General features: G+C 42.7%; 1 protein-coding gene across 1 annotated transcript in view; it reads left to right on the top strand.

Moving 5' to 3' along the window:
- tnfrsf21 (TNF receptor superfamily member 21) overlaps positions 1 to 25,384 on the top strand; it is a 42,147-nt gene extending 16,763 nt beyond the window's left edge. Inside the window, exons 4-6 of the mRNA XM_022767436.1 lie at positions 9,962 to 10,227; positions 20,444 to 20,720; positions 22,837 to 25,384. Of these exons, the coding sequence (XP_022623157.1) occupies positions 9,962 to 10,227; positions 20,444 to 20,720; positions 22,837 to 23,066 (773 nt within the window). The 3' untranslated portion in view covers positions 23,067 to 25,384. The remainder of the gene's footprint in view (positions 1 to 9,961; positions 10,228 to 20,443; positions 20,721 to 22,836) is intronic.
- The last annotated feature ends 399 nt before the right edge of the window (positions 25,385 to 25,783 follow it).

The raw sequence follows: 25,783 nt of genomic DNA, 5'->3' as shown, positions 1-25,783 counted from the left end.
CAATTTCATCTTGGTGTCTCCTTCCTTTCCTCTTCTCCTTTGTTTGCCTCCTTTGTCACTTCTTCCTACCTTTTTATTTTTACTCATTTCCTCTTCCTCCTTTGTTCTTCACTCTTGCTCTTTTGTCCCTTGTCCCATTTGTTCGCTTTGAATATCTTTGAGTTCGTCGTATCTCTGCCTCTTTATACCCTCCGTCTCATTTTTGTTTTCTTTTTCTCTGATGTTTCGAACTTTGTTTTATCTGTCCTCTTTCTTCATTTCCATTCTTAACTTTTTCTCCTCTTTGTGCTTTTTTACTTTTATCTCACACTCACCTCTCTCTCTCTCTCCATTACCACTGTTGCCCCCTGCAACTTCTCTCTGCTCCTGTCTCTTGACACTGCAGCTATCAACAAGTAGAGAACATTTTGCCCCCACAGCTGAGCTCTCCATTTCACAGTGAAAGAGAGAGAGACCCAAACTCAGGGGACACCTCCTGCCTGAGTCTCCACTTTGTAACTGTGTGTGTGTGTGTGTGTGTGTGTGTGTGTGTGTGTGTGTGTGTGTGTCATGATGAAGCTGAGCCACCCGCCACCCTCTCTCTCTGCTCCCTCAGTGACTGACCACAGAGAACTGGAATAATCTGGTTTTAGCTGCATCAGGGTTGTTGTTTGGTTGGCAAGGCACATTAGTGGGTCAATCGGGTGTCTTGCAGGGCGACAGAAAGATATACAGAGGGAAGGAAATGAAAAGAGAGAGAGAGTGAGAAGGTGCAGAAGCAACTGGCTGGTGAATAAATGGCTCATTTAGAAGAAGCAAAGCAAAGGCACTGGTGGAGACCAAAGCAGAGCTGAAAGGACAAACTTCAGTCGAATGCTAATAGTGATCTGTGTCTGCCGGGTGTAAATAAGCAACTGATTGTTGAAAGTTTGTCGTAACAACTTTATAAGGTGATAGCATGTCAGTGTTGTGCTTTCTGCCTGTTCTGCTGCCCACAAGTGGCCAAAGGAAATACAGAAAAAAAAAAAGGAAAAAGAAAAATGAAACAAACAGTGCTTTCATGTAATTTTTGTTTTAATTAAAATGGGTTCTCCAGTTATCTTTGATTTTCCAAAAAAAAAATGGCTTTAACTTAAAGCAATGCAAATAACCAAACTAATCAAACCATGAAGTGGGAAACTTGGCGGCATCTAGCAGCCTGTACCCTGCAGATTAGATTTCAGCGAACACCTGGATTGTCTGGGTTGTAAGCAAATCTACTCTTACTTCCTCATTGAGAAATCTGGATCAGGACTGCCCCACCCACGACTGCTGCTTGCTGCAGGTTGACAGGTGAGAGAGAGCAGAGAGTGTCAAGACGGATCAAGCATCAGAGAGACGGATCAGAACGGTTAGCGTAGCTAGCGTCTTTCATTTGTTTATGTTGTTTGTTAGCTTGTAACTGGCAGTGGCTGACACAGTGTTAGTGGTTGTGCTAATGCTAACTGTCGCTCTCTGCACTGACGAGGTTTCAGGTTTATTTAAGTCTTATTTAAGTTCACAGATGGTATTTACATTAGACCACCATCACTGAACGAAGGATTAAAGCTGCGGCGCTGATGATTTGCTGCTTTTGTTATAAGCAACTGGGGTAAACAATGTGTAACAGTTTTTACAGCATGAGTGCCTCAGCGCACAGTGTTTCCCCTGACAACCACAACTGTGCATTATATGAAAGAACTTCTATAATGATGCTTGTGTTTATGAAATTACTTTTTTTTTTCTTTATTTGAGATCATTTGTTGGGAATAACTGCTGCCATTACAGATAAATATTTGTGGAAACATAACTAGATGAAACTAGCTGTGTGTGTAGAGATTTGTGTTTGTGTGTGTGCGTGTGTGTGTGTGTGTGTGTGTGTGTTCTCCTGATTGGGTGAGTAATCCTGCGCCCATGTGTATGCATTTACGTGGAGATTGTACGTATGCACACGCAACCCGAACAGGCATTTTACACTGCTATTTACTCTCTGGAACATAAAACAAAACGGCTTCTTAATCCTTCCAAGGTGCACGTCTGGCTCCCCTTGAAGGTTGTAATGCCCCTTTACTAGAGCAGTTAAAACACTCGGGCAATAAAGGAGAAAAGAAAGGGAAATGTCAAAGCACAGATCACACACATACAGTACTTGGCATTTGCTCAGAGCCGGTCAGGAAGTAGTGAAAAGTGCTACTTCTTCACAGCAGGACTAAATGGGGCTTTCCAGGGCCAAGGGTCAGAGTTTCACTGCATGATCTGGAAGATTCATTTGTTTATCTTAAATAATAATAATAATAATAATAATAATGATAATAATAATGATGATAATAATGATACTGAACTTTATTTGTATAGCACCTTTCATACATAATTTCAGCTCAAAGTGATTTACAGAAGAAAAAGAAAAATCAAAAGCAGCAGAGGAGATAAGGGGCAATATAGCCTAATAAATAAAAGGGCAATAAAACAATATATAAAACATGAATGCAGCAGTCAAGTTAAATAAAAGGGAATCAGAAAAATGTTGTACAAAGGTTAGTTCGAGGACGCAATAAGCTGACTTTACTGTTATACCCACCTTTGGCCTCATTTTTTGCACTCAGCACAAACAACAACAGCATCTGTGACATTGGTACATCCAAGTGTGACACCACAAAGGCCCTCAGGGAGAGACTGTCCTCAAGTGTTGCGCTCTTACAGCCGTTTAGTCATCTCATCAAGACACCGAAAAAACTAGAGAATTGTTGAAGAGAGTTTAAAGAGGACGCAGGCCGAAAAGGAGCGTATATGACCGCAAGCTTTTTGTGCCGGTTTTGAGCGCGGCCACTTTCGGGACAGATGTTAACACATTTGCCTTTAGACGTGTAACGGCACCCAGGCAGCGCTTGGGCCCAGTGTCAAACGACATACACCAGATTTCAGAGAAAAAATTTTTTAAATTCACAGTAAGTGATTTGGACTTGCCCCAAAATGTAATGGGTTTGTCACTGGCACATGGTCCATCGCTCCACCGAGTTCACAGCAAATCGGTTTCAGAAAAATCACAGATTCACGGGTTTAAAGTCTTATCAGATTCCAAAACACCACACACGTAGAGGTCAACGCACCGTGGCAACGTTGTACAGCACGCAAAAAAAAACACCCAGCCTATTGCAGATGCATTATGATATAGCCCTGTCCTATTTCTCATCATTCATGCATGTTCAAGCTTATACTTGTTCATGGTGTATGGTGTGGCCAGTGTTTGCCCAAAGGTGTCTAATGACGTGCGTCAGCAGCAATCTGTATCTGTAGGAGAAAATAGGGCAACAGAATGAGGATGGCCTGTCTTAGTGCAAGTATTAAAATGTCTCCAAGTTGATTTTCACACTTCAGTGAAATGAATAAAAACCACTGGCAGCCTCGAAAGTAGTAAATCACTCCAGAACCTTGTTGTTCAGTACGCTGTTTACAGTTAATGGTCATAAACATGGAAAAACACCTATCACCATCACATAGAGGCTCGGTTGCGCTTCGTGTGGCCGCAGCCATATTATTTACAACATATATTTCCAAAGTAGGATGCAGATTGTAGAGGAAAACATGAAGGAAAACAACACTCTACCTGCCCACCATCATCTCTCGTTAAACATCCACACTGTTAATAATGCCAGGCTCCACATCCAAGCCCAGCAGGGAGCCACATGTTAGAATATACTGCGCTGTGCAGTACCAGGGTGGGCCGGGGTAGCCTGCTCTCACTTCAGCCTGGGATTGATTGTGAAGAGCAGAGGTTGTGGAGGGGAGGGGGGGGGCGTTGTTGCCTGGTTGGAGGTATACAGCGCCTGTTGTGCTCCCGCACACATTTCACCAATTTAACATTGTGTTCCCAAATTGGAGTGAACTTGAGAGAATACTATGTGATGTGATTAACAGAATGGTTTTTGTAAAGATGCTGACACACACAGCACCCTGCTTCACATCATGTTACACACAATAACTGGGTGCAGAGGTGAGACCACTTGTTGGATCCAGAGGGTTTTTTTTTTTTCTTCATTTAACCATTTCTCATTTCAGAGTTTAATTAGAGCAGAACCTCGTTGTTGCTGTAGAATCAAGAGTGTAGAAATACTAAAGACCATCATTAATTAGTTCTGTTCCTGGCAAACCACATTTTTCTATTTATATGATGAGTTGGACACTTAGATTTACTCGTTCGACACACGCTTTTATCTAAAGCGACTTACAAGTGAGGCAACTTGGGGTTTAGTGTCTTGTCCCAAGGACCGCCCTCCCTGCGATCAGTGGACAACCTGCTCTTCCACCAGTGTGTCGAACACCCCACAAAGGCTAAAAACGCTCAAATTCAATCTGATACCGTCCTGTTTGATTGCATGGCTCGACTTCGCCTCCCCCGACCTGCAAATATCTGCGACGCTAAACAGCTTTGTGTTTAGTTCCGATAGCTGAATGTTAGCATGGTAACACGCTAAACTGAGGTGGCAACTACAGTAAACGTAACATAACAACACCTGCTTAACATTGGAATACTAATACACCTAGCATTGTTAGCTTAGCTGAGCTTCTAGCATGGTTGTAGACTTGCAGTCTTGTTGCTGGGTAACTGACTTCACATCCCAACACTCAGATTCTCAACTCTGGTTAAAAAATAAACAAATAAGCGATACGCGATATCAGATATTTATAATTCATTATATCAAAAAACCACAAACAACAAACATTTGAGGTTCTGAATAACTAAGAACATTTCTTACATTGTTGCTTTCAATAGGAAGAAGTTTCTCATTAAAGTCTTTAGCACTCAGTGCATCAGTGGCAACATGAGTGGCTAAGACGAGAAATGCACGGGAGCTCTCTCCCGAGTTTCACAGGGCTGATGGAAAAGACAAAGTAATTAGTGTCACAACAGACGTCATTATCACCCGCACTGCCAAAAAGGATGAGACATTTTCAACACATAATGAGTCTCAGATGGGAGGCGACACTTTAGTGTTATTTTCCAGCACCACAAATGTCAACAAAAACTCATTATGTGCTGTAATACATGCCAAAATGACACTCGCCTCTAGTGACACACCTTCAAGATGGCTTAGTTTGTCCCTCCCAGGCTGTTATAGTTCCTATGACAGTGTGATATGTCAGTTTTCTATTAATACCAGCAACTAACAGCAAGTAGCTGATGTTTGACATTTCAAACTATCGCTGTTTGACATTTTAAGAGCTTACAAGGGACGAGTGAATACACGCAAACAAACACTCTACGCGGCTACTACCCTCGCAAATATAAACACATCTGCAGGCTGACATACCGAATCATCACGAGACTTATATAGGTCATTTAAACGTGGCCGGCTACCAGTGGCAGTGAGGCATGCAGAGCAGGGGGATTTCTTTTCTATCTGTGTGTGTGTCTGTGTCTGTGTGTGTGTGTGTGTGTGTGTGTGTGTGTGTGTGTGTGTGTGTTATGGCCGGAGAGGTGGATGAGAGTCGACAGGCCCTCGGCCCAGAAGGCTGGCACGCGAGTCCAGCTTCCCCTTCAGGATTCACACAAGTTTATTAATCTTGAGCAGAAGTAGAGGACAGAGTGTGTGTGTGTGTGTGTGTGTGTGTGTGTGTGTGTGTTAGTCTTACCTTTGAGTATTTAGTCAATTTGAAGAAAAAGGAAAATTAGGTCAAACAAAGCTGGTTCTCACTTCTGTAAAGCATTAGGGTTCATGTGAGGGTGCTGGGGTGGAGAATGAGTGTATGGGGGATTGCATGCATGTAGTGTATTTTGCCTGTCAGGGTGTCTGTGTAAGCATGTGTGCAGGCTTCACGTGCATATTTATGCTCGGCCCTTCGGCTCGTGTGTGCTTGCATTTCTGTGTGTATACATTTGTGTGCATGCGAGAGTGCGTGTATGTGTGTGTGAAGCCTGGCTAACATCCATTTAATCTCTCTCGTCCAGTCTCTCTCAATCCTCCGGGATTTATGCACTTAGCATGTTTGCTACAGTAGACATTAATCAGGGATCAGCCTGATTATGGAATTAATCTGTGTTGATGCTCAGGAAGTTTAACAGCCGTGTAGTGCAAGACGGTAAAATATGGTTTGGTGAGTTCTACAAATCGTCCTCCCACCCCGCAGTAGTAGAAGACAGAAGCATGATCGCATTATCGGGTTTAAAGAAAAAGATTGTCAAAGTGGGAAATGCATTTATTTGGTTTCTTTGCTGATTGAAATGATTGATGCCACTTTCTTATCTGTACACAGAATAAGAAGCAACTGCCAGCAGCCAGCTGACTTAGCTTAGCACAAGTGACTTAACGATACTTTTTCAGATCATATCAAATCCATCTTAACAAAAAAGGAAATTACAATAAACAGTATGGTACAAATTTTAGTTCTACTTTTAAGTTTTGTTTTTTAGACAAAATCCAACTCCTAGAAATTTGTATCGTAGGTTTCGTTACCTTTAGACAGAACTGGACGAGCTGTTTCCACCGCTTTCCAGCCTCTGTGCTAAGTTAGGCTAAGCTTACATGCTGCTGGTGGTGGCTTCATATTTACCACACCAGACACGAGAGCGGTACCGTTCTTCTCATCTAACTCTAAATTTAAAAATTAGCATATTTTACCAAAATGTTTAACTTTCCCTTAAGGTGCGACAGCCACATAATTGAAGAAAAGAGAAGACACATGTAGCATCATGCTAACTCCCGAAGACAGTTCAGCGTAAGGAATAACTGGAAGTCGTGCTCATAATTCAAACAAGTTATGGTGGATATGTGAAATCTACATCATGAAAATGTCTGTGTATACAGGAACAGGTGACATGCCGTAGTTGATGCAATGATTCGGTCCTTCATCAAACACATATTTCATAGATACATAGAGTGCATCTAGATACTGTAGATACAATCGGAGGACCAGGAAAAAAGGAGGTAAGGTGGTGAATGAAAAATAAAAACCTTCAGGTAATTAGGTTAAGAGATGCCTCTTGACCTAGTTGTTCATGTACATCACCATGATTCTACTTCCTAAATACTCCAGAGACACGGACATCTTTTCCTGTCATTTCCAACCCTGCTGCATGCATATCAAACATGTCATCACCATCATCATTCAACCATTTCTGATGAAAACCTGTGCACGTTAATAATAAAAGCACAGGGTGATGCACACACATGAAGACATGTGCCCATCAGCACTGCATTTTCTATGTCAAACAAAACAAGGGGGGGCTCTATATTTTCGAAAGGCAAACAGATGAGTCAGCGTTTATATTTCTATCCGAGTCACTGTCAAGTCACATTACAGTCTGAAGGGAAGTGGAGCGGAGAGAGTCTGAACGGGCAGCAGGATGTTTGAGGGGGAGAGGCTGCTTGTGAAAAATCAATATTCATGGCTAAAGACATTTCACAAGAGAAATCATCAAGGACAAAGTGAAGTGTGACGCTGTCTGAGATGCATTTATTTACCGTGACACACAGTTTAAATGCCAATAGAGAAATGAAGTCTCGAAGCCAATTCGTTGAAAAAGCATGTTAGGTAAAACGCTCTGTAATTTCTATGACAACTTGTTCTGGTAATTAGCTACTTCTCTGACAGCCGCCCGCACGGCTGTGACTGATATTAGCTGACGAGCAATAACAATCCAGGCCATGTGTGCATCTCTAGAAACTCCAGCTCTTTACCAACTGTAGACGCTTTCTGTCCACCTCGTAGTAAAAGTGTGAGACAAGTCAACAACACTAACAACATGCTAACAACTATAAACTAACACAAACAGTGATGACTATGGGCTGTATACGATTCGTGCATTCCCTTCCATATGACTGTATGTGCTGACAGTGTTGGAGCTGCTTTCCACCTGTCACCTTATATGTGATGGTGACAGGTATGTAGACAGTGGCTGAGCAAGCAAACAAAATGTAGTGTGATTTTTATAGGAAAATTGAGTGTGGCCTGAGACGGCAAGATGCACAGTTTCGACTGTTGTTCCGTGGAGATTCGTCAGTGTAACTAGCACATGACTATAGTGTGAACCCTTAAAAAATGATTCATGAGCGAAATGCGATCCTGCCCAAGTTGTGGTGTTTCCCCAGTTAGACTTAGCTGGTATGAGCATCAGATAAATAACAACAACAAGCGTTGACAGGTCCATCAGTCCATCAGGCTTAGAAAAGACTTGTAAAGTATTTGTTTTGACTGCTCCCCATAAAATCTTTGACCTCTTGAACTGGTTACTCAACGTAACACCCGTGAGTCCATGTGAGGTCTGCTTTTTCTTAAGAGCCGAACACGAAATGTCAAAAGGAGCGAAAAATGTGCTAATTAAGCATTGCTAATAAATGCACGCTGTAGTGCTGGGATCGTTGAGCTCTCCTCCGTGCGAGTCTGTTTATAACATGGATCGCTGCTCGAGAGATTCGGAGATGATAAATCTCCACGCAGCTTATTCTTTCCTCTGATCGATGAGAACGAGATCAAACCCGACGTGTTTGGTATCCGAACCTTCTCTTACCGGAGCAGTAACGGCTCAACAGCTGTCTGTCCTCAAGATGAATGACCGTGCGTCTCACCGCTGCCAACTGCACAGCAGGTATGTGTCTACATACTAAAATAAGTCGTCGCTCCAGCTGATCCGGGGGACATCCGAGACGAGATGGCGCGACCTACTGTCTCTTGCATCATGCTGTGTGTTTGCGTGTGTAATCCTGAGCATGTGTGAGGTGTCGGTTAAGAGGTGGACCTGTTGCACTTTCCTGGATTGCTGGAGCTTGTGGAGCGCCACTGGTCTCAGGACTCAGTTGGACAACCTGGTGACGGAAACTGTATGTGGTACAGTTGAAGCAAAAGAGCTTCACTGTACGTCTGAAGGAATCCTGTGATTTCAGTCGTCCAAATCGTTCTCATTATGATCAAACATTAACAGCTGCCTCAAATCTCGTCCCCGTGGTGGAGCCAGAGGAGAAGTCATGGGATCATCAGCAGGATACATCCTCTGGGCACCGTGGATAAATCTGCCGCACCGTCCAGTAGGTCTGTTCAGGCTGGACCTCAGTGCCGGACGGTGCAGCGGAGGCCAGAATCTTGATTTTTCTCGTCCCTGTTTTGGGTCAAGCTCCACTTTTCATCATCATAACCATGAACCCCTCCTGGGACTTACAGTGTCAACAAGGGTTTTCCAAGCAAGCGGAGCTACAGATGGAGAAGCTCCACTGTGACTGTAATGAAACTCGCTGGAGGCTTCGTAACTCCACGGCCCCAGTTCAGGTTCTGACAATACGTTTATAGTCTCAGGGGAAACCCGATAGCTTGGGCGCAAATGCCCTCAGCAGCGAGTGATTCCCGCTGCTCTCTGTCCTTGTGTTTCCTGTCTGTCTTCACTGTCCTATCAAATAAAGGCATCAAAGGGCCCCCCCCCCAAAAAAAAGTTTAGTTTCCAAGCCCAAGCCTTGATAACTTGACCTTGACAGTTTTTTGCTCAGACTCCTCCAGAGCCACCAAAGCTGTTATACAACTGTTTTCACTGGCAGAGTACAACTTCTTCACCTTACTTGACTTTGACATGTAAAATTAATGGAGTGGCCCTTTTAAATAATACACAGACCACCTTGCACATACAGATTCTCTAGACCAGAGCTTTCTAAACTTAGAACTTTAAAAATAGTTGTGCTTCCAGCCAGATGTCACATAGAGTAGTTCCAGCAAAAAGTGATTTTGATGCCTGAAGAGGTCGAAGTATCCAGTTTTTCACAAGAAACAATCAAACATTTGCGAAAAGTCTCTAAAATACATTATTCTGTGCAGACTAACTATATTTCGTCTTCTTCCCTGCCCTGTACATCATCGACTCAGGTTTATCTTGCAACCCCTTGTTACCAGTGTCCTAGATGATGTGCTATGATGTGTACACTGGATGAGGTGAAAAAAAAATGATGACAAACCCACTTTTCTCTCTCTCCCTCTTTCTGCTCAGGGGTGGATATCCTGAAGCTGGTGGCGGCCCACGTGGGCACCCAGTGGATCGACATCTATCAGTCGCTGGCCAACGCCACGGAGCGCGAGGTGGCAGCCTTCTCCAACGGCTACTCGTCGGATCACGAGCGGGCGTACGCGGCGCTGCAGCACTGGACCATCCGGGACAGCGACGCCAACCTGGCCAAGCTGATCAACGCCCTGCACCGGCAGCGGCGCATCGACGTGGTGGAGAAGATCCGCTGCGTCATGGAGGACAACCCACAGGTAGGAAGGGATGGATGGATGGTGGATGTACGTGTGCCCTGTTTGGAACGAGGTTACCAGGGTTATTCAGAGGTGCATCAGGAGAGTGACTGCAACCTTTCCTGTCTTTACATATTTTCCATCTGCAGCTCTGTCAACATGACTGGCACAAGCTGTAGTACACTCTGTTCCCTGCATCCCTCTCTCACTGAAATCTAATCTGCGAGGAAAGCTTTCTGGTGTGTCCCTCTGAAGCCAGTCCCTGTGGTTCAGCTGCATTCCTTACATTAAAGAAACAGCTCACTTCAGGAGGATGATTTGATGTTTAAACAGTGATTACACTCACTGTTACAGCTTCTCTCTGCGCACTAAAGAGTTTTGGAAAATGCTTGTTGGGATAAGTGAGTTATGGCGGGAGGAAATGGTGCGACTTTGGATCAGATTTCCATCCCTTTGAGGTCTGAGTAAGTTTTCAGAGGTGCTCGTGACTGCAGAGCAGAGTGGGAACTGTGGCCACTAGATGGCAGCACAATGGGCCTTTAACTTGCTTATTCGGCTGTTATTCTGTCGGCTGAGATATGTGAGATTGGACTAAGATGTTTTCAGAGATATGGATCTAAAATTCAGTGTGTGTAATCTTCTAATGCATTATGGGTATACAGTTCCTGCAAAATCAATGGTAACTGCTAATCGATTAAAAGAACGAACGATATCTGTTTTTGGCTTATTTTACCAAAGAAAAGAAAGAGCACAGAACTGAAACAAAACTATCGCTGATGCTCAGACGAAGCTGCCGTTTCTTTACGTTTCAAACTGATGCCAAAATGTCAGTTTGCGTGGCGACTGTGTGATTACAGACGATACTTGAAATGTCACTATGAAACAATAACGTACAGATGTACAGAGTGGTTGGCGTCAGAAAAAGAAAGTAAGGGTCAATAACTTGAGTTTATCAGTGACAGTGGTCGACCACAAACCACTTGTGTTCAGTATTGCACGGGCACTAAAAACAAAGAGATATACTGCCTCCGCCTTCCCTTGTCCACCCTCTTCTAATAAAGTGCATCTATAGGGGGCGATCTGTTTTCATGGTGCAGCTCAGGTTCGAAAACACAAACCTGATACTGTCTCATTTTCAGCCCCTCAAACGTGCACAGACGCTGACATGAACGCAGCCCGGCTGGTGACTGAGATTCAGTGAGGACCTCACACGTCTCACCTCAGTCCACCGGCCCCTGGTCTCAGTCTCATGCTGTAATCTCCTAAAAACACGCACACGAAAAAAGAAAACCATAAGCTCTGGATCCTTCATCACCATCCACTCTCCTCCGTCTTCCTCTTTCTCCTTCTCCTCCAACTCTCCGGAGATTCATATCAAGTTAATGCTCTTGACCGCACTCTTCAAGGTCAGTGCTGCCAACTCTGTCCCCATATTTTCTGTACGAAACAACAACAGCAAATACATTTTTTTGTAGGAAACACAATAGTTGGCTGTGCTAGCGCTGCACAGTTGGAGCCTTGTTGAGGACGCCAGCCGCCGTCTGAGTTCTACGTCTCAACTGATTGTAATTCAGCCTTTCATCACAACTTAATTATCAGCAGACGATCTCCAGCAATTGTTTTTTTTTTTCTTCCTCTCTCATTGGATCGATGGTGGATAAGATAATAAGATAATAAAACTGGAAGACATTGTGACCTTATGGAGACGTCGGTGTGTTGGCAGCAGCTGTGTTGTGCGGACGCTCCTACAAACACGATGTCGTGTACTTGTGATCTGGGGCGGTTTTTCATGGCAGATCCCTGATTCTCCCAGGTTGGTTTTTAAAGAACTTGCCAGAGTCCCGACCTCAACCCCATCTAGCACATTGTGGATGAACTGGAACAGCTAGGTGTTGTGTCTCGTAATGAGCGAGGATGACTCACTGCGTTATTCTGGGCGCTGCTCAGAGCAGTAAGCCAGGTTGAAACACACCGTGATGTTACACATAGCACTTTTCTTTGCTACAGTTTGCCCACTCTTCCAGTCTTCAGAGCATCCTCCCCCCTGTCTGCTGGAACAACATGATATAAATATAACCATTATAAGGAACATGTACAAATGGCTTCACCGAGGGAAATAACTCATTTAACTGAAAATTGAAACGACGACGACGATTCAATGATGTTCAAATACCAACTGCAGCAGGAGCCATCGATAAGAGACCTCGATACCCGTTTATTTGTAGGTCAACACTGAGTCTCTGATCTACACTGCAAGTGCACTTTTTGTCATGCATCGCATATTTTATGTTGCAGATGGAGATGAGAAGATCATGTGAACAGCTTAGATAGAGATAAACCTAAAAGCATGTGTGGGAATCAGACTAAGATAAGATCAGGCTGAGGACGGCTGACCACGGCTGTAGGGAAACAATAATGAATTTGTGTCGCAAAAAACATCCTTTCAAAAAAAAAGGTCAAGGTCACTGTCGTATGTTCTGGCTCATTTCACAGCAGGTCAATGTGACTCACTTATTGGAGGCACGTCGATACATGTGTTACATAAGGGGCAATATGTGACATTGGGCATTGAACACACAGTGGAAGATCACGGTATCGATGCTGCTCCCGCTGGAACAACAGAGCGTCAGCTGTCTGATGGACGTCTCTATTTTTATCTGAGCTGCTGCTGCGGAGCTGAAACCAGACAGAAAGAGTGACAGAGGTGGTTCCCTCCTCGCTGTGAGCCACAGCATCCTCCGAGGAAGGGAGTTCAGACAAACACATCAAGAATATACAGACGCTGCTGACATGTAGTATATATGTAGTGTATGTTTTACTTTGTGGTTCAAATACTGCAATATATATATATATATATATATATATATATATATATATATCATTAACACTGACAAATCTCCTTCATCTACAAAAAAACACTACTCATAATATTATAGTAATTTTTAAAGATGTTTTATTCATGTATGAAATTAATGCTTAATAGAGACAAATCTGTACCTGGCCCTGGGCATCAGTATGTACAAACAGGTGATTAAATAGCAGCCGTGCTGTTTCCCTTCCATAAGTCTCCTGTGTGTGGCTCATGAACGCATCGTGTCAGAGACTGCAGCAGATGGAGCTGACTTCCTGAGGGAGGCGTGTAAGAGAGAATCAGCAAAGGGGAAAGATGGTGATTTTTTTTTTTTGCTGTTCTGTCTTTACTGTTTATCAACCAGGATGTCTGCAAAGTTATGTTAAAGTCAGATAAAGGCTCAGGAGTGACGCTGCCCATCTCACGACCAATATTCAGCCTGATAACTCACATGGATTGTGACGTATGCACATGAGCAATGCTGATATATGGTGTTTAGTCGATGACGTCATCGCTCCCCACATGGACGCACCGAGCTGAGCGCAGCGGGGACCGGGGAGTGGCGATAACAACTTCCTCCTCGGTGGAAAATGTTGAATTAACTCGGAGACTTATCTTCATACATGTTCTAGTTAGACTTTGGTATAAAAAGAGGGAACGTAAAGGTACCAATGTAACTGTTGAGCAACTATGGAATTACTTTGAAGACCCTCCGTCTCATGTAGAGAGGAAGTTTCTGCCTTAACTTTTTTAAAAGGAAACCAAAATCATAGAAGGATACACATGCATGCGCCTGCTGTCGGCCATGTTTGGTTTCTAACGCTGCAGCATGCAGTTGCTTTACAATGACATATAATTCCTTGCTAATATTTGTTGCTGCCAAATTAGTTTTGCAGAAGTTACAGTTAAAGTTAAGGTGCTGTGAAGTGTGCAGCTGAAGTGTAGTTACTTAAGCTCAACTGAGCAAATGTTGAACACTGCTGCCTCAATTAGGAATTGAGAGAACTGTTCTCCCGCCAGAGTTTTAAGTCCCAAGAGCACAAGTTCAAACTTGGTGCACTCAGTACTGAGAGAGATTTAACTTCACCTGTCTGTGGTGGATGGCAAAACATGATTTGAAACCGAGTTAAATATCTTTTTATTTGAAAGGTTGCTGATACTCTTACTGGTCCAAAGCACAAAAAGAACAAACCCCCCCCCCCCCCCCCCCCCCAAAAAAAACAGCTGTTATCTGTTGATGGGAATGTTTAGGATTGTTTAGGATTGCAATACCGATGACTCAGCAATTACTGAGAATGCTGAGATTTCTGGCACTAAAAAGTTAATTTCACTCTGTTTTGGAACAAGAAGTGCTCTGCTAATTGGACTTAGAGGATGGCCCGAGACCAACAGCTGAAGGCTGTCAGCTCCTGAGTTATAGTATGAGTGTGTGTGGCTTTGTGAGGGGAAGCAGTGAGGAAGCCGGCTGTCTAATCTTTCTGGTGGAAACAGTACAGACAGAAAGGCTATTCATCGAAGGGAAGCCTGGGTCGATGTGCTTTTCCTGCTGTGACAGATTCAATAATAATTCCTCTTTATTATTGGGTTTTTTATCTTGGCCGTCATTCTTATAGGTAATGATAAAGTTGTACTCACCAAGATAATTGCTGAAATCTGGGAAGGCATCTATTAAAAGAAGTTTAATGAGGCACGAGTTCGGCGAACCAAAGGATTGGTTTTACATGAGTGTCAGGGTGAGCCAAAGTTATTTGGAAGAGGAAGAAAGTGAAGGGGTAAAATTTTGACAAAAACATCCTTTCAGGTTAAAAGCGTGCTGGAGCTTTTTTCAGCATGGACTGCTGCTCTGCATCAGTGGAATGATTTGGCCTCAAACCTACGTCACAATGGACGTCCTGAAGTTTAAAGTATAATGCAAAGAAATATTTATAACAGACCGGTGTCACACATTGGAAAAACATGACTGAGGCCTCACTTATAATTGTCTGCAGATGCGTGCAGCTCTGACTCCACTTGGAGGACACTTTCCAGACATGCGCAGTAGAGTGTCGTCTACGTAAACCGCACATGCGCACTACGAGCCAAATCAAAAATGGCCTCCCATTCACGCAGCCTCGTTTCAAACTCGGCGTCCGTGTTTGTTTTCCCAGCGCGCGCGGACTCGGTAACCTTGTAGCATACTGGAACAAATCGTTGGGTACGTGGACGTCCGCACCAGAGCCTCGCGTGCAAACTCCGATGACGAAATTTTACGTCATGCGGACATAGCGTCACCTTGCTGCAGATCCTTAGTCTTAGCTCTGTGACGCTGTACTGAAGCTCAGAGATGCTTTGAACTGAACGCTAGCATCAGCGTGCTAACATGCTCACAATGATTATAGGCACAAGGAGGCTGATGGGAATGTCATTCATTTTAAACAATTCTTACACCAATATTCTTAAATAGATGGGTGGAGCATTATCTATTTGAGATCATGGTGGTAAGAGCTGTTTAAAATACATCTGGCGAAGGTTTGCAGAGACCGAAACGCTCGGATGGGCCATAAATTGTGATGCTGAGCAGGAGCAGTGTGTGTGATATTCTTCTTTTCAAGACTAAAAACACAGGAAGAAGAGTCAGGAGGACATACAGACAGTGAACGTGTGTGATTTGTTTTTGGAAATATGCTGCAGCAATAAATTCTTTATCGTATTAAATGCAGATTCACTCAGTATATTTCCTCTGTGAGGTCTGTAGATTACCATCTGACTGTTTGGGGCCAAATGGAGATGTTATTTTTAACCTACTCGGTTTTTATTTTGTAAAACTGGCAGGAAAAGTAAAAAGGGAAATCACATATTAGCGAAATGCTTTAATGGATACTTATTTAAATATGAAGTAGTCTGCCACACGAGAAGCTGAAGAATCAGCTCTTTGTTATGTGTATATTACAATAAAACACACACACACAGAGACTGACATCTTTACAGTAGTCATGTTTCCCTTCGTGCCACAGTGATGCACAATCAAATGCAATTTCTGCCTTAATTGGGTGTTTACGATTCAGGTCCCATTAGACGCCTTTCAGTCGTTTCCATAACGAGCCCCATAAGATAATAAAATGAAACCACATCCATTACTTTGTAGGGGGACGGACGGACAGAGATTTCCCAGAAACTGCACTGTTTCTTTTTTAAAGGTAATTCAGGGAGATTATCTGCATGTGTTTGTGAGTGTATCTGACATTAAGCGTGCTATAACGCAGTCTGGGAGCTGGCGTATCCACCGAGGATCTACTTTGAATGTCACAGATGAAGTAGGTAAAGGCTGGATGTGCGGTGACATCAAACAGCTTCTAACAGTGAGACTGGGCTCGGCTCCTTTCTTAGCTGCATCTTATTTAATAGCTCGTCTGTTTGGGGAGTTATTACAGCTGAGCGAGACTCTTTGCTGTAACATTTTTGATCTAATTAATCAAAGTAGCCCCAGTGTGTGTTTCTGTCCCCTGTGTCCTTCATGCTGCTGAAATCTGCCAACTCTGCCAGTGAGGCAGGCTGGCTCAGTGTGTGTGTGTGTGTGTGTGTGTGTGTGTATAAGCCCCTGTCCCCAACAGGCCCTTGTGCTGACAATTCAGCCTGATCCTTTTCTTTCTTTCACTGTCTCTGTCTCTCTCTCGCTCTCTCTCGCTCTCTCTCTCTCTCTCACACACACTCACACACACACACACACACACACACACACCTTAGCTGCGCACGTGCCATACTATTCTTCCGTATACTGAGCCTGGCACTCCAGCTCCATCCTCAGCAGCTCCTCACGTCTGCCAGCAGAGAGAAATCAGATTCCATGTGGTCTGAGGCGCTTTCAGATAAAGTGCTCTATCTGTGTGGGCAGGGCTTTTCACAAAGCAGTGGGCTGATAATGTTTGTTGCTGCAGTGTAATTTAGTTTATACGGCCTGTACATCATGCATGCAGTTCACCCATTTAATGGCATCAAGTAAGACGACACACATCACACATCAAAGGTTATTAAGCTGCAGAACAGATAGAGTTACTTTGAACATCTAGATGTAAAAGCGATGGTAATTTTCTGACAGTTGGAGAACTTCTAAGACATGAACGTGCATGAAACTCTAAAGATTATCCACATTATCCAAAACATCTCTTTCTTTTATGAAAAATTAGGCACAGAGAGCACAGGGAGGAGAGTTAATCACCCCTACCACAAAGCTTTTCTCTCAGAAAGCTTCAGTTTCTGTCCTGGGCTGCACTGATGGTGAACTAACACACATCAGTTCTCTGATACAGTGTTCTTTCCCAAAACTTCCCATGCAAATTGTTCAAAATTTTTGCTGCATTTTTGATTTGCGCCTCTTACTGGCTTCTTCGCCGTCACCACTGCAGCTCATGAGTATCAAATTATTTAGATCAGACACACAAAGAAAAACAAAACACAGGATTTCTTGGACTTGCTGTAATGATTATAGCTGATGCCGTATACCGTATACCTTCAGTATTGTGTCATCAAAAAAAGAGTGGCTCCGCCCACTATTTAATCCTATATAGTCAGAAACATCAGAGGGGGGGGGGTGTGGAGAAGTGTCTCTGTGTGGTCAGGGACAACTCATTCTCCCTCCTTTACTGTTGCCAACCTGCTCTTGAGCAAGGCACTGCAGTCAGACAGTTTGAAAGGTCCTGAGATTGGCTGAACACTCTCTTCCATCAGTGGGTAATCAAACAAAAGCAACGATGACGGGATGCTCTCGTCTTTCAGCTGTGTTCTTTAAGGTTTAAACTGTTTGGGTTAGGGCCCCACAAGGAGATGGGCCCCTTTATGGCAGTATGTGGTCCAGCTATAGGAAGGGGGTCCTGGCTTCCAGTTGCTAAGAGAATCTGGGGTTAAAACTGGGCAGGTGATGCTTATGAGAAAACAGGTTGTTTAAGCCTCTTTTACACTGGTTCAAAAACCCGCTCACACTCGCCAACACAAGGCTTTTGAGGTACAATTCACTCCTACGTCCAATGACTGCAGTTCACCCAGTCCCAGTCACAGACCTCTCACCTGCCCGGAAATAAGTTCTTAAAAACACACAATCATTGACCAAAGCGTCTCACATGGAGGCTCCGGCACTTACAGGAGCACCAACCCCTGTTAGTCTGCACGACAGCTAACAGCTCAGTCTTTGAATCTGCGTGTGTGTGTGTGTGTGCGCACGTGTGTGTGTGTGCTCTGTAACTGCATGTGATGATGCAGTTGTGTGTCTGTGTCGTCTCGGTCCGAATAGAAAGTCACACCCTTCAGTCAGTGTGTCGCCTTTTTAAGTGGATGTACCTGTGTTTAAAAAATCCTGCTTATACGCGCTAATTTTCGTTCTACTGTTATTAGATCCAGACAAGAACTAGAACGGAGAAGTGAGCAACAATAAGTACAAGTTTACCTGTGCAGGTAATGATTAATATTAAATTCAGACCTCGACACAGTGAGCCACAACAACTGCAGGAAGTTGACATCTGTGCCACAAAGCTGAACATGAGATTGTGTAACTTTGTCAAGTGTATGTCGTACATATGCGCTGACTTCCTGTTACCTTGAGGCTGCTAAATTTGCCCCCCCCCCCCATGGGTCTATGTGTTTTTCTCTTTTCTGCATCTGCTCTTAAAAAAAAAGCAAAAAAACAAAACATTTGTTCCAGGTGCATCTGCTGTTGTGTGAGAGGGAGTGTGTGTTTGTCACGGTGTGCACGCGTGTCAGTGCGCCGCTGTGCATGTATGTATGCACGCCTTTGTGCAGCGAGACAGAGCGTGTTTGTTCTGTCGGAGTCACGTAAGTCGTGTCACGCTGCAGCCCACTGACCCAGACGTTACGGAGTAGAGAAAGAAAAAACACAAGAGCAAGAGAACAGCGCCGGAGTTTCTGTGTCATGTCCTGTTGGAGCAATCCAACTGAACTGAATAGAATCCATCAGAAAAGATTGAAACCTCCGCTGCATGAAAATGGATTTCCTTTAAGGCTTTTTCTGAGGCAATTTCTGTTGCTTTGTTCGGTTGTTTGTTTGTTTTTCTTGGGTCTAGTTTTCCCTCAGCTCCGTTTTTCATTCCCAGTGAGCTCGGTGAATGAGGTGACCTCTGTGCTGCTGCGACCTTTAGGCCCGAGTGGGTTCACGCTGAGAAAAACAAGACATGCTCTCATGATCTCATCCCCCAAACCAGTCGCTACTGGTTCAAACCACAGGTTCATTACCACACCAAAGAGGGAGAGAGAGAGGGGGGGGGCAGCGACAGAGGAAGAGAGAGAGAGAAAGATGAGGAGAACAGAGGAGGAAATGAGACAAAATGGGACTGAGGGAGAAAAAAGGATGAAACTTTAAAGAGGGAACAGGAGAGGATGAACAGAGGAGGGAAAAAAAACAAGGATTGGGTAGAAGGAAGAGAAAGTAAGGTCAAGTTAAAGTTGAAGGGAGAGAAAGGATCAACGAGAAAGACGGAGAAAATGTGAGGAGACAAATATGACAGGATGTGAAACTAATGAGCTGAAAACTTAAAGAAACAAACAAAGGTGAAAGAACCAAAATGGATTCAAGGAAATGACATCAAGAAGAAAGGATGGAGCTGTCAACCTCAAACAATTTGTTATATGTTATATATGTTTTCATGTGTATTGCAATATCAATAAGAAAACAAGGTGACAAGGTGACACCTCTCACAATTGGAGGGCAAATGGATGTTTAGCCTGGATACAGTTAAATCTATAGAGGTTTCATATCAACCTCTCACACAGAGTTACCTTGTGTGTTTTATATTTTCATATAGTTCTTTAGTTCATGTGTATTCTCACTGGATCTGACCATGGTGGAATCGTTGATATATTATTATTAGATTATTAATGTCAGTGTAAGAGGATCATGTGCCCAGTGTTTTTTTTGTTGTTGTTCTTTTTTAATCAATATTGTAATCATCAATCAATGTACATGTGATATTACTAAAACTAGGTGGTCCATATGAGCATCTGCTGCACCACTGTCCTCCATCAGAAATGTCATTTCTTCAGCTTCCTCCTGGTTTGGCATTTCGCTGTATGTGACTTTTGAGTGTTTCTTTAAATATGTGTTTATGTGTGTGTTTCATGACAGAAAGAAAATGTGGTACAACGAGAGAGAAAAGAGAGGGACAGAGAAAGAGTAAAAGAAGGAGGATATGAAGACGGAAAGAAAGGATGAGGGGAGGAGAGTTGAGAGAACGAGAGACAGGGAAATGAGACGCTGCATTCGGTGTTTCCTAGACGCTTGTGCAAATACCAGCCAATACAATAGTGTGTTTGAACAGTGGTTCATCTTACACTCATGTTTTTCTTCTCTTCCTGCCCCACCCCTCCCTCATCCTCTTCCTCTCTCCATTCCTCCCTCCACAGTTTGACATCAACCAGCTGATGACCTCAGTGAATGTAAGCCAAAGCCTCAGTCCCATCCACAAGGCGCTGGACTCTCCCAGCAGCGTCGGCGGCGGCAGCAACAGTGGCAGCAGCAGCGGTGGTAGCGTGGGCGGGGCCAGTGGGGTCGGCGTGGAGCAGTCGCCGGTTGACCGCACCAAAGGCTTCTTCCCCGACGAGTCGGAGCCTCTGCTTCGCTGTGACTCCACCTCCAGCAAAGACTCCGCCCTCAGCAGGAACGGCTCCTTCATTACCAAAGGTGAGAGGCTGAACCTCACCGCTTTACTGAGGGATCCCACCTTTTAATTTGAGCTTGCAAACAAACATACTGGTATTCTACATCTTTAAAGCTCCATATTTTACACTTTTCCTGTGTTTTATCTGAAGTGTTGATCCATAAGAAGATGTATTTGTAGTTTTAAGAACCAAAAACCATCTCAATGTACTTTTACATCTCCTCTCTCAGGCTTCTCTCTGAAGCTGTAATAACAACAGGTGGATGAGCCAATCAGAAGAGACGAGGTTCTCAACCTCTCTTCTGATTGGCTCACTGAACCTACAGTGTACACTGTATGGAGCTATAATCTCTGTCAGGGAAAAGATAGCAATAAGGAACACAGCACTTTAATTTCACTGGACCTTGTTAGTGTTTTTGGTTTCTTAAAGTTCAGCCTCCTTGGTAAAAACAGTCTGCTAACAACATGTTTAGTCCATATGAAATGAATTCTACAAAAATCCCTCTGTTTGAGTTTGATAGTTGTGGTTTCACAGTTGCTAGCTCATAAAGTTCAAATAGCACTGCTACTTTAAGGTGAGCTAATGCTAACAAACGCACTGAAAATCTTAAAAGATAATGAAATTCATAGAGGACCGTTAACAAAACACAAAAATCACCATCAGTAAGAATAAAAGAAAACTTAAGGAATGATAAAAAGTTTTAACTTTGTCATATAGGAGCTGTAATTAATGAAAAATAAGTTAGTAACACTTATCTTTAACTCCGTTATTTAGCATTTATAAGCAGCAAACACTGAAAGAGATCATATATGATTAATAACACAGTATTACATAGCTATGATATGCAGTAACTCACACATCATTCACTGGTCAGTGAGTGACATGTGTTAAAGTCTTGTTTTAAGCAGTTTTAGCTTTTTCCATTTGTTATCTGTGGGAGCCATTTTGACAGTAACAGCTGTGTTTTAAATGCTGCAGGTATCGGTGTAGAAACTTTCAGCATATCAAGTAACCTGTTACCTGATGCTGTTTTTATGGCATCCAAAGCCTGCCTAACTTAGATAAAAGAGATTATATTAATAGGTTTTATAATCCCTAAAGTAACTTTAAAAAGAATTCTTTATCACCCACCGGAGACTCACTCCCACATGTCCCACATTTTTATCTGACGGGGCATTTCTAGTAGCCGAGACAGATCATTATTCTCAGAGGAGAGAGACTGGTTTGTTGGCAGTGCCTTGTGTAGATGCTGAGTATCAGCAGTTTCACATTCTTCACACTCTTGGCAAGTTATTCAGACACTCACTAATGTGTCTCAGGCTTATTGAAAATGATGTGACACAGTGCACTCAGTTCAAATCTGGATGTGTGGGCGCTCAGTGCCCTCGTGTGGTCCCTCTGCATATTGCTCTTCAATTAAAACCACATAAGATATTGTATTAGCAATAATTTATGTTAATAGAAAATTGTACTGGGATCCGTAGCCACACTTTCTGTGACATTTTGGAATATTTCAGAAAAGTGTATACAAACCCCCATAAACCGCTGCCTGGGATTTATTGTGATTGTCTTTTAAAATTATTATTGTGTGCTAGTTCTTTCCAAGCTACAACGAACTAGCACTTTGGTTATTTAACTTATTTAAAGTTATACAGTAATCTAGACAGTTTTAATTCAAAACATGTTGTAAAATAATAATAAAATATGCACAGTTAGACACAGGATTGTAATTGACTGATTTGATTGGACTTTAGCCTCAGTTCTCGCCCAGTTCTGTTCTTGTTAAAGTTAAAAAGGTGATAAAGTACAATTACTTTGTAATCACAAAACTTCACTTAGAAAACTTAACATCTTTATATCATACATACATTACATTACATTTGAGTATTTTATTACTCAAAGTAAAAACAAATAAAAGCCTGGTCACAAAAGAAAGTGTCAGAACTCTATTAAGCAGCTGGTTAGCACCAGTTAGCCACTTGAGTTTCTTTCTATTTTACTTGTTCTGGGCTCTTTATTTTCCCCTGATATTTAGTAATTATTAAAAAATGTTTAACATTAATCTGAAAAATGCAACATAAAAATATTGATTAGAGCATAATTACAACAACTGCTCCTCCTTTCTGTTTCCCCTCCAGAGAAAAAAGACACTGTGCTCCGGCAGGTGCGTCTGGACCCGTGCGACCTGCAGCCCATCTTCGACGACATGCTGCACATCCTGAACCCAGAAGAGCTGCACGTTATCGAGGAGATCCCGGCCGCCGAGGACAAGCTGGATCGGCTTTTTGAGATTGCGGGAGTCAAGAGTCAGGAGGCAAGCCAGACGCTGCTGGACTCGGTCTACAGCCACCTCCCGGACCTGTTGTAAACCGGTGGAGAGAGGAGCAAGAAACCACACAGACGAGAATCAGCACAGGATTTAACAAGGAATGTCTAAGCAGGAGGGATGAGTCAGATCTGGTTTTGTTCTCATTGAGCTTGGGTTGATATTTGATCTGATGGCGTCTGACTCACCGTGTCGTTTTCTCACAATCTTACCTGGGTGTTATAGATAAGGTGCCGACTCCCTTCAATGACTCTTTCAAATCTTTACTGGTACTTTACTCCTATTTACCTTCCAGTCTCCTTCCTCTGTCGTCTTGTGTGTGCACACTATTACTCCTCCAAATGACCTCCATCCTCTGACATGATACAGGGTCAACAATCAATGTAATGAGAGCATTTTGAGTGTCACGATGATGTGTACTTTTTTCACTTTTCTTAAGTATGTTCAGCCTTGTTTAAGGCGGTGTTACGCAAGTATCGTGACCTTAACAATGAGGCTTAACAGGCTTCAAACTTAAAAAGGCTGGGTTGAAAAGGAGCCGAACATGTATGAAAAAAAAACATAAAAAGCACTTTCTTTATCCTAACTGGCCAATGCCTTCGCGTTTAAAGGATAATACCGTTGTTTTTTGTTGGTTGTGCCAATCATCCAGGCTTCTCTTGCCTTTAACGTGATTTCAGTGTTAAAAAGTGATACTCAAAATAACATGGTAGTGATTGCAAGAAAGGAAAATACACACAGACAATAGTAAATAAGCTATAACTCTACATGACACTGGTATTAAGGGGTTTAAGGTTCTTGTAAACCATAAATTCAAAGATATTTTAGGTGTGAACTGACCCATAAATCACAAATCACGTGCCTGAACTTGTTAAATGTCCCTTTTCTCACGTCTTTTTTTTTTTTACTTCCACCCCCTCCAGCTGTAAGTACTACAGATGATCTGTGGGTCTTTTAGCTTGCAACCACTCTGCCAGACCAGCAGGTGGCAGCATTAGATGAGAGAGCAGACCTGCTGCTCTGGAAACCAAGCCATATATCAAAAACATTGGAATAGATGTCAAAATCATCCAGTATTACAGCACAGAAGTAATATTAACCTTATTTAATGTTATGATATATGGCTTTGCCTTGAACTGTTTGCTACAAAACAAACATATAAGTGAACAGGAATGGTACAGTGTTTGCTGCCCCAGCCTGCCTCTACACAACCAAAGCCATGTATCTAAAACAGTTTAGATATGTCGCTTTGGCAGCTCCGTCACTGTCGGACTAGCTTTCCCCCGTATGCCTCAACAAATGTAGCGTCGACAAAGTGTTCTTGATCCATTTTGGAGCTTGGTGTCGGTGAAGTTTTTTCGATCAGACGCGAGTGTCTGAGCGTTTCAGTGCTAGAGAAAATAAAGAGATAATAGAACACAAGTGATTTATTTCATGCTGTTGTATGTTGCTACATGCTCTAATATTAAAATGTAATAATGATGCACTAAATCAATTTTCTATCGGAGAGGCAGACATGTATTTTCTGTGTCCTTCACTTTCTCTTTCTTTTATTCTGAAATGCTGTTAATTAACATTTGATTCTGTGGTTATGTTTTTCTTCATTTAGTTTGATTTATCATGTTATTGTAGCACCTCTTCGTTAGCATTTCGACTTATTTGTATCTCATGTTTTTACGGGCATTCAGATGTAATCACCCCCAGCTTGGCATTGCAAGATGACCGGGCTGGGATGTAAGATATGCATACTCCATACTCTACTTGAAGTCTACTTGTGTTACTTGATTTAAATGAGGAAGAAATAATGTACTCTTTCAGTTCCTTCCATGTTCCACATTCTTAAAATAACAACAAGACTGAGAAGCTCCACCAAAAAATGAAAAAAAAGGAACAAAAAAAAAAAAAACTCATGAAGGTTTGAAGATGTTTTTGCAGGCGCCATGAGAGCAGCAAACGATGGACTCTGTTTTCACCAAGCCAGTTACTAACAAAGCTACTGTGGTGCTAGACGTGAACTCTCACCGGTTAGCCTGACAACAGGGGCGACTTGACCCCCGGACTAATGACTATTTAAAGTATTCCAGACTGAATGAAGAGGAGTGGAGGCTGCGCTGCTGTGGACGATGATGATGGTGATGATGATGATGATAATGATGATGATGATGATGATGATGAGGATGTGTGAGCTTGCTCTCCACTGCGCTGTGGAGACTCAAACGGCAGGGTGTGAGCTTTTTGTTTTCTAAGGGAAGCCTGAAAGGATGACGGTGAGATGTGAAATGCAAATGTGGCTCGAGTGGATGATTTCATCAAATTTCACACGTATAACCAGTATGTTTACTACTATGTAACCTCTTAAAATCAACCAATTAAAGATCAAAACATTTGTCATAATGCTGTGTGTAGTTGTCACTTTTTGATCACAACTTGTTTTAAACCTAATTTGCATCAATTTGCATATGTAAATGTAATGAGCTTGTAACAGAACAACTTTAAGGCCAAAATTCGTTCATGAGACCTTTCATGAGAAAGGTAACATATTCTAGTTCCTGAAAATGTGCATGTGACTACAACCCAACCTAAACTACATCAGCTCATACGTGTTTGTTTTTTTGTATTTTTCAGTCCTCGCCTTTTAAAAAAAGTCACATAACTACCAATAGGATATACTTCATACAAGAACAATCAAAAAGCTCCACAATACTTCAACATCTTGTCAAAAACTGCTCTGTGAAGCTTCAAAGCCTCTAGGCCTACTA

The sequence above is a fragment of the Seriola dumerili genome, unplaced genomic scaffold, assembly GCF_002260705.1.
Source record: "Seriola dumerili isolate Sdu_G_001 unplaced genomic scaffold, Sdu_1.0 BDQW01000025.1, whole genome shotgun sequence".
In the NCBI taxonomy this organism is placed as follows: Eukaryota; Metazoa; Chordata; class Actinopteri; order Carangiformes; family Carangidae; genus Seriola; species Seriola dumerili.
The sequence above is the reverse complement of the archived record's forward strand: the minus strand, read 5'-3'. Positions and strand labels throughout refer to the sequence as shown.